Source organism: Anolis carolinensis, chromosome 1 (assembly GCF_035594765.1).
Source record: "Anolis carolinensis isolate JA03-04 chromosome 1, rAnoCar3.1.pri, whole genome shotgun sequence".
Taxonomy (NCBI): domain Eukaryota; kingdom Metazoa; phylum Chordata; class Lepidosauria; order Squamata; family Dactyloidae; genus Anolis; species Anolis carolinensis.
The window spans coordinates 51,079,180-51,096,533 of NC_085841.1; the positions used below are offsets into that span (position 1 = coordinate 51,079,180).

Below are 17,354 nucleotides of genomic sequence, written 5' to 3' on the forward strand. Positions count from 1 at the left end.
TCGTAGTCTAAGTGTACTTCCTCAAATGCAAGAATACCATATTTGAGAAAGCAGATTTAGTCTATGAAAGCTTGTGCTACCAACTCTGCTCTATAAGATCCTTTTGCATCCTGACTTATCTCGTTATAGCTTTGAATTCTACAATTACTGTCTGCTTAAGTATGTTTTTTTTTATTTTGAACATTTTTATTATTTTCATTACTACAGGGAGAAAATATTGTATGATTTTTAAAGGAAAACAAATAAATAGCTGGAAATAATTACTATCTGCTATGCATTACAGTTTCTCCTCCAGGAGAAAAGAGTAGGAAACCATCTTTTCAGAAATCCAGCCATGACATATATTGACTCTAAAGACCCAAGAAACCGAATGTTCAGTCAGGACATCAATTTGCCTCAACAACTTTCTACACCTCGTCCAAGAAACAGAATTCTCACTGGTTTCCTGAGATTACATATCAAAAAGTAACATCAAAGAGAACTCAAGTGAAATTCCCTTTGGATGCTGATATATGAAAACTGAGGGCTACATTTAATTTTGGTTTGGTTTCTTCTCCGTAAGTCAAACCACTGTTTCTTGTTAATTACCGTATATGCTCGAGTATAAGTCGATCCAAATATAAGCTGAGGCACCTAATTTTACCACAAAAAAACCTGGGAAAACTTATTGACTTGACTATAAGACGAGGGTAGAAAATGCAGCAACTACTGGTAAAATCCAAAAATAAAAATAGATACCAATAAAATGACATTAATTGAGGCATCAATAGGTTAAATGTTTTTGAATATTTACATAAAACTGTATTTTAAGATAAGACTGTCCAATTCTGGTTACCTATATACTCGAGTATAAGCCAAGGAGGGCTTTCTCAGCCCTAAAAAAGGGCTGAAAAATTGACTTATACTTGAGTACATATAGTACATTATATAGGATTTCTAGAGTACCACTATGGTACTGCTCAAACTTTTGCTAATGAGACCTTCACCGTCAGCCTGTAACTCCCATCCACCTTAATCTGCATATCAATGAAGGATTATGAGTCATACCCTAAAAACATCTAAAGAGGCATAGCTGTTTAACAAAATTACAATTCTTAGTTTCTAGCTATCTCCTTTGAAATTCTTAAATTTTCTTTCAATTCATCCCATTTCCATTCTCCATTATGATCATTGGGTACTGGGAGAGGCTTTTGGCTTTTGCCCACATCTCATGCACAAACATTTCAGAAAAATAATAGTACTCTCAAAAGTGGGATTGCTACGGGTTGCAGAGGCTTTTGATGGTCATGTTACTGCTATTAATATAGCTATTGTTCTTCCTGAGAAAGCTTGACACAAACTAGGAAAGACACAGCCCCTGCAACAAATTGAATTTTGTATGCTTTGGTTCATGACATATGATAAAAATTAGCACTGAACTCTTTATTAGTTAAAATATCTTCTACCCACAGTACTGCTGCTGTAAATAAGGAACCAGATACTACAAGACAGCTTCCCAAAGCCTTTTTCCTTTTCTTTCCACATGGTATCACCTGCCTTTGGCACCACAGCCTATAAAATTAAAGACACCATACAAGGTACATCTACCAGGACCATCTCTTTGTTATTATTTTGTGATTGAAAGGATGCTCCTTTTAGTGTAAATTTTTTACTCTTACAAAGTCATTAGAAAGATCGGGCATCAGTATTTCCTTGTGTATTGGAACTGTCCTCAAGGCCAAGGCAGCTCTGACTGCTCTGATTTTGTAGATTTTGAACCCACTTTTCTAAAATCCAGCTTTCAGAACCTTTTGGGGACAATATTTTTTAACATGGGAGTGTCAGTTGGATATTGTTTGTTCCTGACCAGCTGGGCCTACATTTCAGCAACATGGAACCTAAGCCGATGACTCCTTAGAAATCAAATTCTCAAGATTGTAACCAACCTCAGTCCTTGCCTCAAAAAAGGCTGTTAAACTGTTTTTACCCTTCCTACAGGTAATTCACTATTTATTGCACCCTTTCCTTTATTTCTTAATCAAACTCTATTCGCATGCTTGTCAAGATATCAGTTCTACTTGGTATTGTGTGCAGTATTTATTCCATCTGTTTCATTCGTGTATTCGTTTCGTACTGTCAATTCGAATGCACGAAACAAAAGATGCCATTTTCGGACTAAACAAAAGGCAACACGAAAGAGAAAGCTGCACAAACACAGTGCTTTGCTTTCATTTTCAGGCCGAGTGGCATCCACTCCTGTAAACTTCTTCCTCATGCATCAGAGGAGGGGGTGGGAGGAAGCGATCCTTGGCCAATCGGAGGCCAAGAAAACAGTGACGTGGACTGGACAGGGAGGGCATATTGGGGGGGGGGGGACTGCCCCTAAAGTGGTCATTGCGGTCATGTCCTTTGCTTTTGCTGCTGGGTGCTGGTGGACTGGCTTGGCTTGCTCTCTCTCTCTCAGCTTGACTTGGCTGGTTGCCTTGCCTTGCTGCTTCCTTGCCTTGCTGGTGAGGGCACCGGGCAAAGATTTGGGTTTAATTTTTTGCCGGGCTGCTTGATATATTTTTAATTTTTTTTCTTTGAAGGGAAGGGGCTGAGATTTGGAAGTAGTGGGGGGGGGGTTAGCTAGGGAAAGCGTGTGGGGTTTTTCTTCATTTTTTGTGTAAACCCCCTTCTTCATCCCCCTATTTTTTTTAAAATAAATATTTTTCAAAGGAAAGAAATTGTTGGACTTCCCTTTTCTGTTTATAAATCAAACCTGTCCCTCTCTCGATAACTGTCCTTTGAAAAAACTACTCTTTTATTTCTCCCTATCTCTCTGTATTGTCTATGGCTTGGTCCTCATTCTCCTTTGGGCTGTATAGAGAACAAGTACAATAGGATAGTCTTATTATTTGTTATAGATTACATATATTTTTGAAAGAAAAGACATTTTTGGGCTCCTATATCTATTCAAACCTTCAGTCTCTCTCTAAAACTGGCCCTTAGAAGAACTATAATTATTTTCTCCAAATCTTGTGTCCGAAATTTGTTGTATTTTTTGGACACGAGATGAAAATCCCATTGGTACAGGTGCCCCATTTTCAGAAGCGGAGATGAAAATGAAAATGAGCTGAAACGCATGAAACTAAACAAAACGAACAGCGATTCCATACAAAGGCACATCACTACTTTGGCTTCAAAACCTTAGGTAAAAGTATATTTTGAAAATAAATCTTTACCTTTCAGTTGAAAGAATATGTATTAATTTTAATAAAAATTCACTGAACATCTGAGGACATGTTGAAGAAAGGTGCACTTGTAAACGTGTAAGAAACTCTTGCATAGCTTGAGTAGTTGTTGGGCCAACCTGGAAAAAGAGGTTTGTGGAGATACTTGTATCAAACTAGGAAGAATTACATTTTCTGTTGTATTATAACACATAGGGCAGCGCTGTGTTTGGGAACCGGGCTTGGTGTGGGGAATGATTACCCTCTTATCTCATGGTTTTACACATAGTCTACTGATCTAGTCAATGATGTGATTATTTCCAAACAAGCTAGAATCATACCTAGCCCTTTAAGATACCCCACTGCAGTACAGCAAGCGGAAAGATGCTTAGTATTTGCCTACAAAACAGATGAGGAACTGTTGATATGCTGTAGAGACCAAGGGTGGGTAAAAGGAAGCTGCCGAACCACATATAGGGCTGTTTGAGCCCCAGACTAAACATATTTTTTTGCTCCAACATTCCAAAATGTTCTCTAAAGAGTGCAGAAGGCATTTCCACCATATTTAGAGCCCCCTCCCTGACGTACAAGCAGCCAAAATGAAAATTTGCAAAATATATAAAAAATGTATTTTGCCTCCAAATGCTTTCGAGGGGTTAGGAAGGCTACAAAACATGCACATATATTTGCTAGAAGGTATGTAGAGAGAAATATTCGTTATTTTTGGCAGGAGTAGGTATGTAAGCTCCCATGTCTTCCACAGGTGCCTATTTCTGCTGTAAACAAAAAAGGAAATAATTTTCACAGGAAGTGGCAAATGCACACCCGTTTATGTAGTATTTCACATACACACACACTTATATATAGGGAGAGTTTCATTAATCTGACATGAACTTAATACCAACCATACTTGTCAATAGCCAGTAATGTAATTGAAAATATTACCTGTGGGCTATGTTGATTTGTTCCATGAGGATTAGTTCCAGAAAGAAACTTCACTAAAACATGAATTAGATTGGGATCTGACACCAGCAGCTGGGCAGTACTTTCCTGAGATGTTATGGCACTGCTGGGACCAGCTGTAAGACAATTTAAACAAGTAAAAATCCTGAATAATTATGTGTACATACATTATAACCAATTTCTGCAGGATGCTATGGGACCAAAACTGAACTTTGCCAACTATTCTGTGAAACCGTTTCCTCAAAATATTTAAATTGTTGTTGCTTTCTTTCCTACCAGCTATCACGTACACACACATACCTTTTTCCAATAAAGCTCATATGTATTTCCGTATCTGTGCTAGCAAATCTTTCTCAACGCTAACAATGGATGATAAAGTAGATCTGTTATTTGCTAGACATTAAGGATGTCCTTTCTGGACACCCTGATGAAATCAGTGACTGTTGCCCATGCTTTTGAACAAGAAATACTGGACCTTTATCATTTCCCTCTCTGCTTTTTCCTAGGTTCAGATATTGCTAATAGCATTTAGAAGCAAAAAGTGTGATCCTAAGGCAGCCAGAAAAGTAAATTCCCACCTATGGCTACATTGGGCCCAAGAGAACTGTAGGTATGAAAGAAAGGAGAATGGTCCTACTTTCAAACTGTATTTCAAGTTTGCTATTTTTATTAAATCCTGAAGATGATATTCTCTCATCTAGTGAAAACAAGTCAAGTTCTCTACTAAATATGTCTTCATGTTTTCATATGAATTTATTCCATTGCTTTCAATAGCAACAATACTAAACTTTTTCTGTTCCATAAGGAGAAAAGGCATCATTTTTTTACTATATAAACTTGGTACCTTAAATATTTCAAAATTGAACTAAACCCTGTAACAAACTAGGGATTATTTTACATGAGCTGTAAACTGTGCTGCCATAAGCAGACAAAGGAGACACCTAAAGTAATATTTTATCAGTATTCAAAACATATGTTGGGTATGTTTTAGCAAGTTGGTATGCATCTTTGAAGTGAATGAAACACACTTCAATAATTCTTAAAAAGTAAATTGTATTTTAAACTTATGTTCAAAAGAGTGATGTTTCCAAGAAACTTACTGTTGAATTGCATGTTCATCATGAGGGTTAGACTATGAAGTACAAGGCACCATGTTCGCAGTAATGTATTAGGATACCATGCCAGGACAGTCAGGAAGCTAGTTACTGATGCTGTAATAAACACACAGTTCAAAACACAGCCTATCACAACTATGAGTTATAAAAAAGCATTACTGCAATCTTCAGTTATTGGGGGATATCACTTAAAAAACCCACCCAAGCCAAAGGTGTGAATTTCACAATCTTCCAAACTGGGGAAATCTATTAAATGAATGACCAATACTAGTAACACGCACATGGGTAGAAGATTAAAGTGATGTGTTCAATGTAAGGGGGAAATTTTACACGTTCATCAGTATTTAAAGACAGAAATTAAACACAGAACTCTTCCAGAGCAAATATGCCTGGTCCTAGCAGTACTATTTCCTCTGTGGATGAAAATATAACTAAGACTTTTTTTCTTTTTGTCTTGTCTGGAAGACCACCTTGAACAGGGCTCATCTGTTCATGCTCACACTTCACATGTTGCCAACATGTTTGTAACATGTCTTAATCTACTTTCAGAAATCAAGCAATCAGGCAAATCAATGTGGTAACATGTGGAACACCAGCAACCTGATTTAAAGAAGTGCAACACAATTCTTATGACAAAAATAGCATCCAACGTCAGATTTAGCAGGAAATGTTGCTCCTTTATAAGGCACTGGCTGTGCCCGGCCACACATTGCTGTGGTGTTGTCTGGTGATGTTGGTGAGAACTTGTTGAGGTAGTGGTGGTATTGAATGTCTGTTGTATGGTTGTCTTTATGTTTAGTATGCATTTGGTTGTTTGTGTACTGTGAAACTGGTGAGGGTAGAAGGGGTCTATGTCCCTGTGTAGTATTGTATAGAATTAATACGTTGTCCATGTGTTGTGAATGCTTGGATTGTGTCCTGCTGCATAGTAGAAAGGGTTGGGCTGGATGGTCCTTAGAGGTCTCTCCAAACTCTTGGATTCTATGCTTTTATTATTATTATTATTATTATTATTATTATTATTATTATTATTATTATCACCATCATCATCTTCATCATCATTATTATGTAGAGGCTGGATGGCCATCTGTCAGGAGTGCCTGGATTGTGTCCTCCTGCATGGTAGAAGGAAGTTGATCTTGGATGATCCTTAGGGGTCACTCCAAACCTTAGGATTGTATGATGATGTTGTTATTATTATTATTATTGTTATTATTAGTAGTAGTAGTAGTAGTAATAGTAGTATTGCGAGGCTGGGTGGCCATCTGTTCGGAGTGCTTGGATTGTGTCCTGCATGGCAGAATTGGGTTGGACTGGATGGCCTTTAGGGGTGTCTCTTAACTGTCTGATGCTATGATTCGATGTGTATTATTATTGTGCAGATATTGGATGGCCATCTGTCAAGAGTGGTTGGATTGTGTCCTCCTGCATGATATAAGGAAGTTGAACTGGATGATCCTTAGGGGTATCTGCTAACCTTAGGATTGTATGATATTCTTATTATTATTATTATTGAGAGTCTAGCTGGCCATCTGTTGGGAGTGCTTGGATTGTATCATCCAATGGCAGAGTTGGGTTGCACTGGATGGCCTTTAGAGGTCTCTCCTAACTGTCTGATTCTATGATTCGATTTTTATTATTACTGTGCAGATCTTGGATGGCCATCTGTCAGGAGTGCTTGGTTTGTGTCGTCCTGCATGGTAGAAGGAAGTTGAACTGGATGATCCTTAGGGGTGTCACCTAACCTTATGATTGTATGATCTTCTTCTTCTTCTTCTTCTTCTTCTTCTTCTTCTTATTATTATTATTATTATTATTATTATTGAGAGGCTGGGTGGCCATCTGTTAGGCGTGCTTGGATTGTGTTCTCCATGGCAGAAATGGGATGGACTGGATTACCACAGTAATTATTTCATATTACAGTAGAATCTCACTTATCCAACATTCGCTTATCCAGTGTTCTGGATTATCCAACACAGTCTGCCTTTTAGTAGTCAATGTTTTTGTAGTCAAGGTTTTAAATTCATTGTGATATTTTGGTGCTAAATTTGTAAATACAGTAATTACAACATAGCATTACCGAGCACTGAACTACTTTTTCTGTCAAATTTGTTGTTTAACATGATGTTTGGTGCTTAATTTGTATAATCATTACCTAATTTGATGTTTAATCGGCTTTTCCTGAATCCCTTCTTATTATCCAACATATTCACTTATCCAACGTTCTGCCGGCCTGTTGGATAAGTGAGACTCTACTGTATATTTATAATCTTATATTATCTGCTTAGAACTGGATTATATGAGGCCCCTTCTACACAGCTGTATAAAATGCACACTGAAGTGAATTATCTGGCAGTGTGGACTCAAGATAATCCAGTTCAAAGCAGATAATATAAGATTATAAATGGGTAATATAGCTGTGTGGAAGGGCCTTGAGTCTACACTGCCATATAATCCAGTTAAAATCAGATAATCTGTGTTTTATAGGCAGTGTGGAAGAGGCCTGAGGCCGAACTGTGCCTGTCCCCTGGGCTGAGTAGGTTGCTAGGAGACCATGTTGGAAGAGCTTAGACTTCTAACAGGCAGCAATTGGATAAAAACAATTATTCCTGTCCCTCTAATTAGGACTTTATTTTTCTTTTCTTTTTGTTGTATGAACGTAGAGGCATGGATGAGGGGTTGTTTTGCCAAGTTTAGTGTTTCTGGGATGTGTAGTTTTGTTGTTTTATCCTAGGCCGAATTTTTTTTATCCTTTTATATATAGAGATATATACGTCTCTCATGCTAACTATGCAAAGAGATAAGCTGGTGTAACACTGCGAAAATCCCAAGACAGAAACTGATACTTCTATTATTTCAGAGGGAAAACAAAAATGTTAGGCACCTATTTAGAAAATCAGAAGTCAGTAAACAAGAGGACATCTCACTGGAGATACTTCATTCTGGCTAAAATAGCTAATCTTGTCACTGAAAAAAGAGCAAGAGGAACATATTCCTCCATTTCAATTACTCTAAAACCACTTCCATATTTGTAGTGATTTAGGAATCTTTTTCCATGCTACTGGTTTTTATCAGTTTGTGTGTGTGTGTGTGTGTGTATGAATCAGGATCTAATTCATCATGTTATTTGTTAGTCACTTTAAATATATATATATAGAGGGGGGGACATTTTTAAGTATGGAAAGTATTGGAATAAAAATCAATTTAAATAAGAAAATATTGCACCTGGAACAAGCGGAAACTTTATTCCATGGGCTTATGTATCTATTTAAAAAAGCACCCTGAAATATGTGGCAGAAAAGAAAAGGGAAAATAGCACCACATGTGTGTCTATTTGTATGTACATATCTGTATCTATATGGATATAAATATATTGACATATGAAGTGGAGATTTCACTTTAATCTACTAGAGTTTGATATGTAGTCTGCAATTAATCCATGTGGACTACAATAGAAATTTTATTACTGGTACTAGTTGAAATTTCTTTAAAATGCTGGTTTAAAATGTACAGCAGTGCATAAACATTGAAACAGCTTACCTTGATTTAAAGGAATGACAGGTGTACGGTTGGCATTATACATGAAAATGTCAGTGCAGTTGTCTTTAGTTCCAGTAGATCCAGAATTCAGGCTCAATGTGAGCCATAACTGTAGAAGGGATTCAAGCTAAAGAATGAAAGACAAATATTATTCAAAAGACACACCTGGAATCAGATAACTATGGAGAACTTGGTTATGAAAAATAAATGGCGCTGAGAACTGGAGAGGTTTTTGGGGGTTGGGGGTCTGAAGGGCCATACTTTGCCCTGCTTTAATTAGATCTCATTTACCTTGAGCCTCCGGTGGCATAGGGGATAAAAGCCTTGTGACTTGAAGGTTGGGTTGCTGACCTGAAGGCTGCCAGGTTCGAATCCCACCCGGGGAGAGCATGGATGAGCTCCCTCTATCAGCTCCAGCTCCATGCGGGGACATGAGAGAAGCCTCCCACAAGGATGGTAAAATATCAAAACATCCGGGCGTCCCCTGGGCAACGTCCTTGCAGACGGCCAATTCTCTCACTCCAGAAGCAACTCTGGTTGCTCCTGACACAAAAAAAACCAAACCTTGAAGATAGCCCATTAAGGATTTAAAGAAGTGAGCTCCGAAATGGTCACATTTTGATCACTCACTGAAAACAGTTTAAAAACAGTCTAAAAGCAGAGGGCATATATTTTCCATTGCTTGCTTTTGCTTCACTGGGGTTCTGTGTAACTCTGTGGTGCAACAGATCTAAACTGCGGGTGCTGCTACTGAGATCGGGTTCAATGGTTGGCAGGTTAGCAATTTACATAGCTGCAACCTCAAATTGCCTTGCCCATAATCTGTCCAATGGTAGTAAGACAGTTTTGAATCAGAAGCAGGGGTTGTGAAACTACAGGCACACTCAGGAAGATGGTGGATGTGAATCTCAACACCTCCCTTTGCTTTTTCAGGATTCTGCATCCTATCTTTCCTATTAGGTACCACAAGGGAAATATGAAAAAGAAAGATATTTTTAAAAACTCTTAAGGTCACAGAATGTTAAACTAGAGGACAATGAAAAAGAGAGAATAATAATGAGCAGCAATTGGTTGTTGGTAGAAGAGGTTTGAATGGGCCACAACTCAGAGGAACAAGTTCTCCTTGATGAAGCAGGAAAGTAACTGGCCAGAGAGCAGCTACTTTTACTGATAAGGTATTATTTGTCCTTTTCTCTCCTGGACATTGACTAAAACATGGTCTACCCGCCTTGATTCCTCAAAAACAATCTTCCAGAGAAAGTTAGTACATTTGTAAAATGTTTAGTTTAGAAACTGCCGCAGCCAGATAATAGGAGCAGAAAGTACAACTCTGGCTATTTTCAGTGAAGTAAACGCAAAACAACTGTGCTGAATTTGAACTGCTGATATAAAGCCATTATCAGACACAACATAGAATTTGACTCAAAAGTGCTCTACAAACCATGAATGATAACTACATACCTGAACATGATGGACTTGTAGCATGGAGAACAATTTATTGAAGCATGCACTTAGCATTGGTATGGAGGACAACTGGATAATAAATTGGTTGTTCTGATTAGGATTCTGTGTCTGAAGCCCTCTGAGCAATGAATCATCTGTTCCACTAGGAGACTGAGATACTAAAAAAAGAAGAAGATATTTTTCTAGTTACTTAAGAGGAATTGAATATTTTGTCTTTCCTTGCTGTATATTTCATTTTGCAATATGTGGATCAGTATTACAGAACTCCAAAACTAGCTGAAAGGATAAAATGGTATCAACCATCAGTCTACATTTGCGATTCACTGTGTTAAGGAAATCTTCATGGCCTTGGTCGGAGGAAGCTGTATTCCTAATATTGTTATGACTTGGAATTCTTCAGGGATATATTTTTGAACTTGTGCTCTTCTGACATCTGCTTTGACCTTTTTTTGTTTTGTTTTATGTGTGTGCCCATACATTCAAATACTTTTTTACATTAATAAAAACTGTACCCCCCTGCTAAGCCAGCTCCATTGGCTGCCGATATGCTACTGAGCCCAATTCAAAGTGCTGGTTTTGACCTACAAAGCCCTAAAGGGCTCCGGTCCAATTTACCTATCCGAACGTATCTCCTCCTATGAGCCCACGAGAACCTTAAGATCATCCGGGGAGGCCCTACTCTCGATCCCACCTGCCTCACAAGCGCGGCTGGTGGGGACGAGAGACAGGGCCTTCTCGGTGGTGGCTCCTCGGCTGTGGAACTCTCTCCCCAGTGACATCCGGCAGGCTCCTTCCCTTCTAGGGTTCAGAAAAAAACTAAAGACATGGCTATGTGCTCAAGCGTTCAATGAATAAACCTTCGAGCTTGGCACGGTCGGTTTTTAAGACTCTGGATTAACAAGGTCTAGTGAATGAACCTCGGTGCATGGTAATGTTTATTATTGTATATTGATTTTTATGATGTTTTAAATGTTTTTAGTTTTTAATGCCTATTGTACTGTTGATGTGATGGCACTGTGTTGCCAACTTGTAAGCCGCCCTGAGTCCCCTAGGGGAGAAGGGCGGGGTAGAAACACCAGAAATAAATAAATAAATAGTATAGGGAAGGATTAACACCCTGTTGCTTTGCTGTTTGTGCCCCTGTTCAGAAGATTTCACCTCACTTTCTGTCCCTGTGATAGCTAACCTAAAAAAATGTGGAATAAATACAGAGAACTGGGAAGCTCTGGCCCTCGAGCATTCTAACTAGAGGTCAGTTGTTACCAACAGTGCTGTGCAATTCAAAGAGGCACGAATAGAGGACGAAAGAGAGCAATGCGCCATGAGGAAGGTGCATCAAACAAACCCTTGCCAGGACCGCCTTCCACCTAGAAATCAATGTCCTCATTGTGAAAGACCATGCAGATACAGAATAGGTCCCTATAGTCACTTAAGGACCCACTGTCAAGACTCTACCTTTGGAAGACAATCATACTCAGCTATGAGTGATCGCCTATAGTAATAGTACAGACCAGCTCTCTCTATTTTCAACTTGTTACATATTGCCTCATAATAAAACAGCAAATGGATTTTAAAAAAAGGATCGAGTGGAGAAGATGGGCTTGTTCTCCTCCCTTAGAACAGCTCACATCCTGTATATGCTACTTAACTGGACAGATGTATAGTGCACTAAGCATCTGGAGTTAGCAAGGAAAAGATTATTACAACATTCAAATATGTTTAACTGTGAAAAATTACATGTAGGAGATGTGTTGGTCAATGCTTGCAGAATAGAATCAGCTTCCAGGGTAGACATCATTTTCAGCATCAGTTCTGCTTGTTGCTCAAGTCCAACCTCTAACCGGGCATCTAAAGCTTAGGAAAACAAAGTAAAACAAACCTTTACATTACATCAAATTAAATGAAATATTTATACAGAAAATATTTTATTACATCTTCAGTAGAGAACAGATCAGAAACAAGTTACATCATATTTTGCCCCCACATATGGGAAAGACAGTCATTTAAGAAAAAAAAACTGCAAAAGATGGTTGGATAAATGATATTGTAAAGGAGTGAATTAGGTAAACAATGCTAAAGACAAACTTGTACTCTTTGTCTACTGCTTTTCACTTCAGCAAAAGATTCTATTAACCAACACATTTGTTTTCATTTCAGATACAAACTTCTTTCTGAATACAACATATATTTGCCATCACAATTGAGGGAAACCCATGGCATGCTTACTTGCCCAGCAGGTTACTATGGACAGGTTGCTCACCTGTAACCATGTTTCTTCGAGTGTACTCTGTGAATTCACACTAATGGAGAAGCTGCGCCTGCGCAGGTTCCGACGGAAACTCTTCCAAGCTGAAGTTCAAATTTTGGCGGTAACCACGCCCCCCTTCCCAAGGGGCATATAAGGCAGCCCCAGGCGCGCGCTCCCCAGTTCCTACGCCGCCAAGGCAACGAGAAAGGGAGAGGTTTGCCAGAGGGGAAGGAAGGGCGGGTTTGTGTGAATTCACAGAGTACACTCGAAGAAACATGGTTACAGGTGAGCAACCTGTCCTTTTTCTTCGTGTACTCTGTGAATGCACACTAATGGAGACTGACACGCTAAGGTCCCGGATGGTGGGACAAGGCAAAACTCAACAATTTAGTGAATGTCCAAACACATATTTATTAGGACATAATGAGATAACAGTCTCAAGAGACCAGTGCAATCAATTGTCCGAAAGGACCAGTGCAATGCAAACATGAGCATAGTAGAAGAGGAAAACATAACATAGAAATTTTCCAATAAACATGGTAGAAAAAAACCATTCAATTGCATAGTGCATATAAACGCTCTCCCAGGGGGGAGAGGGACAAACACATCATATCCGCCTGGATCAATAAGGCGGTACCAGGTAATAGAGCAACTGCTCAACACAATCAGGGAAAACACATCCCTAGAGGTAGGTATGGGGAAAAAATGACCGGCCGAAAACTTGAAGGAGAGGTATAGAGAGTCACCTGCGGGTGAATATAAGGAGAAAAACGTTCGAGAGTCAGGAGAGGCAAGATGAGAGTACTGATCTTGCAAAGGCCGAGTCCTTTAAGGCTTTATTGTCCAGCCTGTAGTGAGAAACAAACGTAAGAGGGTTTGACCAGATAGCCGCTTTACATATGGAGTCAAGCGGAATACCCCTAAGGAAGGCGGTTGAAGCCGAGAGGCCCCTAGTCGACCTCGGGCGGATGGATGGAGGAGGAGGTCGCTTGGCTAGTTCGTAGGCCAACTCAATGGCCTGAGCAATCCAGTGGGACAGTCTTTGGGAAGAGATGGGATTACCCAACTTGTCCTGGGCATAAGTGACAAAGAGTCTTTGTGTCTTACGGATGTCTTTGGTACGGTCCCTGTAGAAGAGAAGTGCCCTTCGAACGTCGAGAAGGTGCAGTTTTTGCTCTAGAGGAGAGGAGGGGTTAGAGAAGAAAGCTGGTAGGACAATGTCTTGATTGAGGTGGAAAGCTGACACCACCTTAGGGAGAAAGGTAATGTCCGGGCGAAGAACAGCGCGGTCATGGTGAAAGCGTAGATAAGGCTCGTCGACCCTGAGAGCAGCAAGCTCGGATGGCCGTCGTGCCGACGTGATCGCCACTAGAAAGGCCAACTTCCAGGAGAGCAGACGGAGATCGGTCGAGGCAAGCGGTTCGAAGGGAGCAGAAGTGAGTTGAGAAAGTACAAGTTCGAGATTCCAGCCCGGCGTAGGTGGTAGCGACGGCGGGCAGATGTTATTGTAGCCTCGGAGAAAGGTTTTGATCAAGTGATGAGAAAAGAGAGATGGCTGACCATGGCGTTGAAAAGACCAGGAAAGAGCTGCGAGATAAGCTTTAATAGAGGCGAGAGAGAGTTTCTTCTCGACGAGAGTCATGAGGAAGTCGAGGACCACCGATACCGAGGTCGGAAAGGTGTCGACGTTACGGGATCGAAGAAAAGCGTGAAAGCGAGAGAGTTTATATGAATAAGACTTGGTAGTAGACGGCTTATGGGCTGCCCGAAGGACGTCTTGCAGGCTCTGCGGAAGGGAGGCTAGGTAAGAATCCTCCATGCAGTGAGATGAAGGGAAGGGAGGTCCGGGTGAAGAATTTTGCCGTCCTCCCTTGAGAGAAGGTGCGGCGAGGGAGGCAGAGGGTGAAACGTTCCTCTGGAGAGACGAAGAAGGGCCGGATACCACGGTTGGCGGGGCCAGGCCGGAGCTATGAGAATCGCTGTGACCGAGATCGAGAGAAGTCTTTCGAGGACTTTTGGTATGAGAGGAATCGGTGGAAAAAGATAAAGCATCTCCGCCGACCAGTCCAGCAGAAAGGCATCCCCTAGACAGCCGGGGAAGGAGTTCGGGGGAAGTCTCGCCCCGTAGCGGGGTAGCTGAGCGTTGTGGGGAGACGCGAAGAGATCCAGAGTAGGGCGTCCCCAGTGGAGGAACAGACCGTCGAGGATCTCGGGATCGAGCTTCCACTCGTGGGAGGAAGATGTCATCCTGCTGAGGGCATCTGCTAGGCCGTTTTGGGCGCCCGGCAGGTGGATTGCAGAGACCTGTACATCGTGGGCTATGCACCAAACCCAGAGACGGGAGGAGAGGAGCATCAGTTTCCTCGAACCCGTACCGCCCTGTTTGTTGATGTAGAATACTGCTACGAGGTTGTCCGATTGAATGAGAATGGACTTGTGACGGATGAGGCGGGAGAATGCTTTCAGGGCTTTGAGAATGGCGAGAAGCTCGAGAAAGTTTATGTGGTTGGCCCTCTCTGATGGGGACCAAAGATCTTGAACCGTTAGACCGTTCATGTGGGCTCCCCAAGCGTAAGTGGAGGAGTCCGTGGTTATGGTTAGCGACGGCGGGGCTGGATGAAATGGGAGGCCCCTGCACACGTTTTGGTGAGACGTCCACCAGGAGAGGGACTGGCGGACGAACATCGGTATCGACAGGTATCTGGAGTTGTGGTGGTAGGACGGCTTGAAAGTGTCTATAAACCACCTTTGTAGGACCCGAAGGCGCAGCCTGGCAAACGGGGTCGTGAGAACCGTGGAGGCCATGTGGCCCAGAAGGACTTGGATGGCACGGGCTCTGACTCTCCGGGCAGATCGACAAAGGGCGATGTGGTGGCGGAGAGCTAGGAATCTGTCGAACGGAAGTGAAACAGTCTCTGTGACGGAGTCGAAGAGGGCCCCGATGAACCGGATTCGGGTTGACGGGGAGAGATTTGACTTCTCGGAGTTGAGTTGGAGGCCGAGAGATTTTAGAAGACGCAGCGTGAAGGAAACGTGGTTTTCGAGAAGAACCGGATCGGGCCCGACGAGAAGCCAGTCGTCCAGATAAGGAAAGACCGTGATGCCATGTAGCCTTAGGTGGGCCGCTACGGCGGCGACGACCTTGGTAAAGACCCTCGGGGCCGTAACGAGCCCGAAGGGTAAAACGGTAAATTGGTAGGTTTGGTCGAGCACTTTGAAACAGAGGAAGCGTCTGTGCGTCTCCCGTATCGCCACGTGGAAGTAGGCGTCTCGTAAGTCTATGGAGGCAAAGTAGTCTCCCCGCTGCAGCATCGGGAGGATAGAGGCAATAGAGACCATCCTGAATTTGGAAGGGCGAATGAATATATTGAGGGCCCTTAAGTCCAGAATGGGGCGTAGCCCGCCTCCTCTCTTCGGGACTGTAAAGTATCTGGAGAAGAAACTTAAAGGGTCCAGTTCGGGAGGGGAGGGACGGATGGCGCCCTTGGCCAGTAACGCCTCGACTTCGGCCAGTATCTCTGGGGAAGGAGTTGAGTGGAGAATGCGACCTGTAGGTGGGAGGTCCGTGAACTCTAAGGCATAGCCGTCTTGGACAATGCGAAGAACCCATGCATCTGAAGTAATAGAGTCCCAGTGATTGTAGAAGGGGGCTAGGCGGTCTGCAAAGGCGCCGGAGGGTCGAGGCAGCGTGGGCTCTGCATCGGTAGCGGGCGAGGAGCTTTGGCAGGGGTTGGCGTCAGGTACGCCGGTTAGCCTGCGGAGGAGCGGGGGTGGTTCGACCGCGTTGCTTTTGCGGATGAGGTCCCCGACGAGGTTGGTGATGGGTTTGATTATTCGAGCCCGAAGGCCGCCTGAAAGAGTGGTGTCTGAAAGATTGCGGCGGGAAGCGGCGGGAGCGGTGCGGGAACCAGCGGGTGCGCTGAGGTTGCGGTTGGTCGCCACATTTAGACGCAAGAATTTTAAAGTCATGATTAGACTTGAGTTTGTCATCGGTACCGGAGTTAAATAGTCCGAGCGCGTCAAAGGGAAGGTCTTCAATGACCTGTCTGGAAGATGAGGAGAGGCCCGAAGACCTGAGCCAGGCGTGGCGGCGGATGGATATCGCGTGGGCAATCATCTTGCCCGCAGTATCACCTGTATGTTTCACCATTTGTATTTGGTGGTGAGCAAGCGAGTCTGCTTCCTGTTGGAGGGTAGTGAGGACGGAGCGGTCTTCATCCGACATCTTAGCGAAGAAGGGCTGTGCCTTCTCCCAGATAATCTGCTGGTAGGCACCCATGCAGGCTCCATAGTTCGCCATGCGGCAAAGCAAAAGGGCTCCGGAGTAAAGTTTTCGACCCACGGCGTCGAAGCGCTTCCCTTCTCTGTCGGCCGGAGTGTTCGACTGACGACCTGAGGATTGAGAGGCCTTAACGACCAGGGAGTTGGGGTCGGGGTGGTGTTTGAGCCATTCCAAGGTATCATCGTCGGTACGGTACCAAGTCTCGATCCTCTTCGAGGTCGGAGGAATGGAGGAAGGGGTTTTCCAGGAGGCCTGGATAACGTCCAACAGATAAGGCAGGAAAGGGAGTAACGTGGCCGGCGGAGCTTGGGCCTGCACCCTTTTGAAAACTGGATCAGACACTGCTTTGGAAGTCTGCTTGATCTCCAAACCCAGGGCGTCGGCCATTCTGACCATTTGATCAGAGAAAGCACGAATATTGTCAGTAGGAGAAGGCGGGTCCGCCTCATACGCGTCGTGGGGAGGAGAGAGGTCGAGACCGAAAGAGACCACCGAGGCCGAGAGGACAGAGTCTGGGCGGTCAACATCAACATCTTCCTCCTCAGCCCCTT

The 17,354-nt window shown here is 42.7% G+C and overlaps 1 protein-coding gene across 1 annotated transcript in view; it reads right to left on the reverse strand.

Annotated features, from left to right (window-relative positions):
* Nucleotides 1-17,354, reverse strand: part of birc6 (baculoviral IAP repeat containing 6) — a 212,235-nt gene that overhangs the window by 117,052 nt on the left and 77,829 nt on the right. Inside the window, 6 exon segments of the mRNA XM_008125474.3 lie at nt 3,204-3,331; nt 4,137-4,270; nt 5,255-5,365; nt 8,810-8,936; nt 10,271-10,431; nt 12,011-12,127. Coding sequence (XP_008123681.2) covers nt 3,204-3,331; nt 4,137-4,270; nt 5,255-5,365; nt 8,810-8,936; nt 10,271-10,431; nt 12,011-12,127 — 778 coding nt within the window.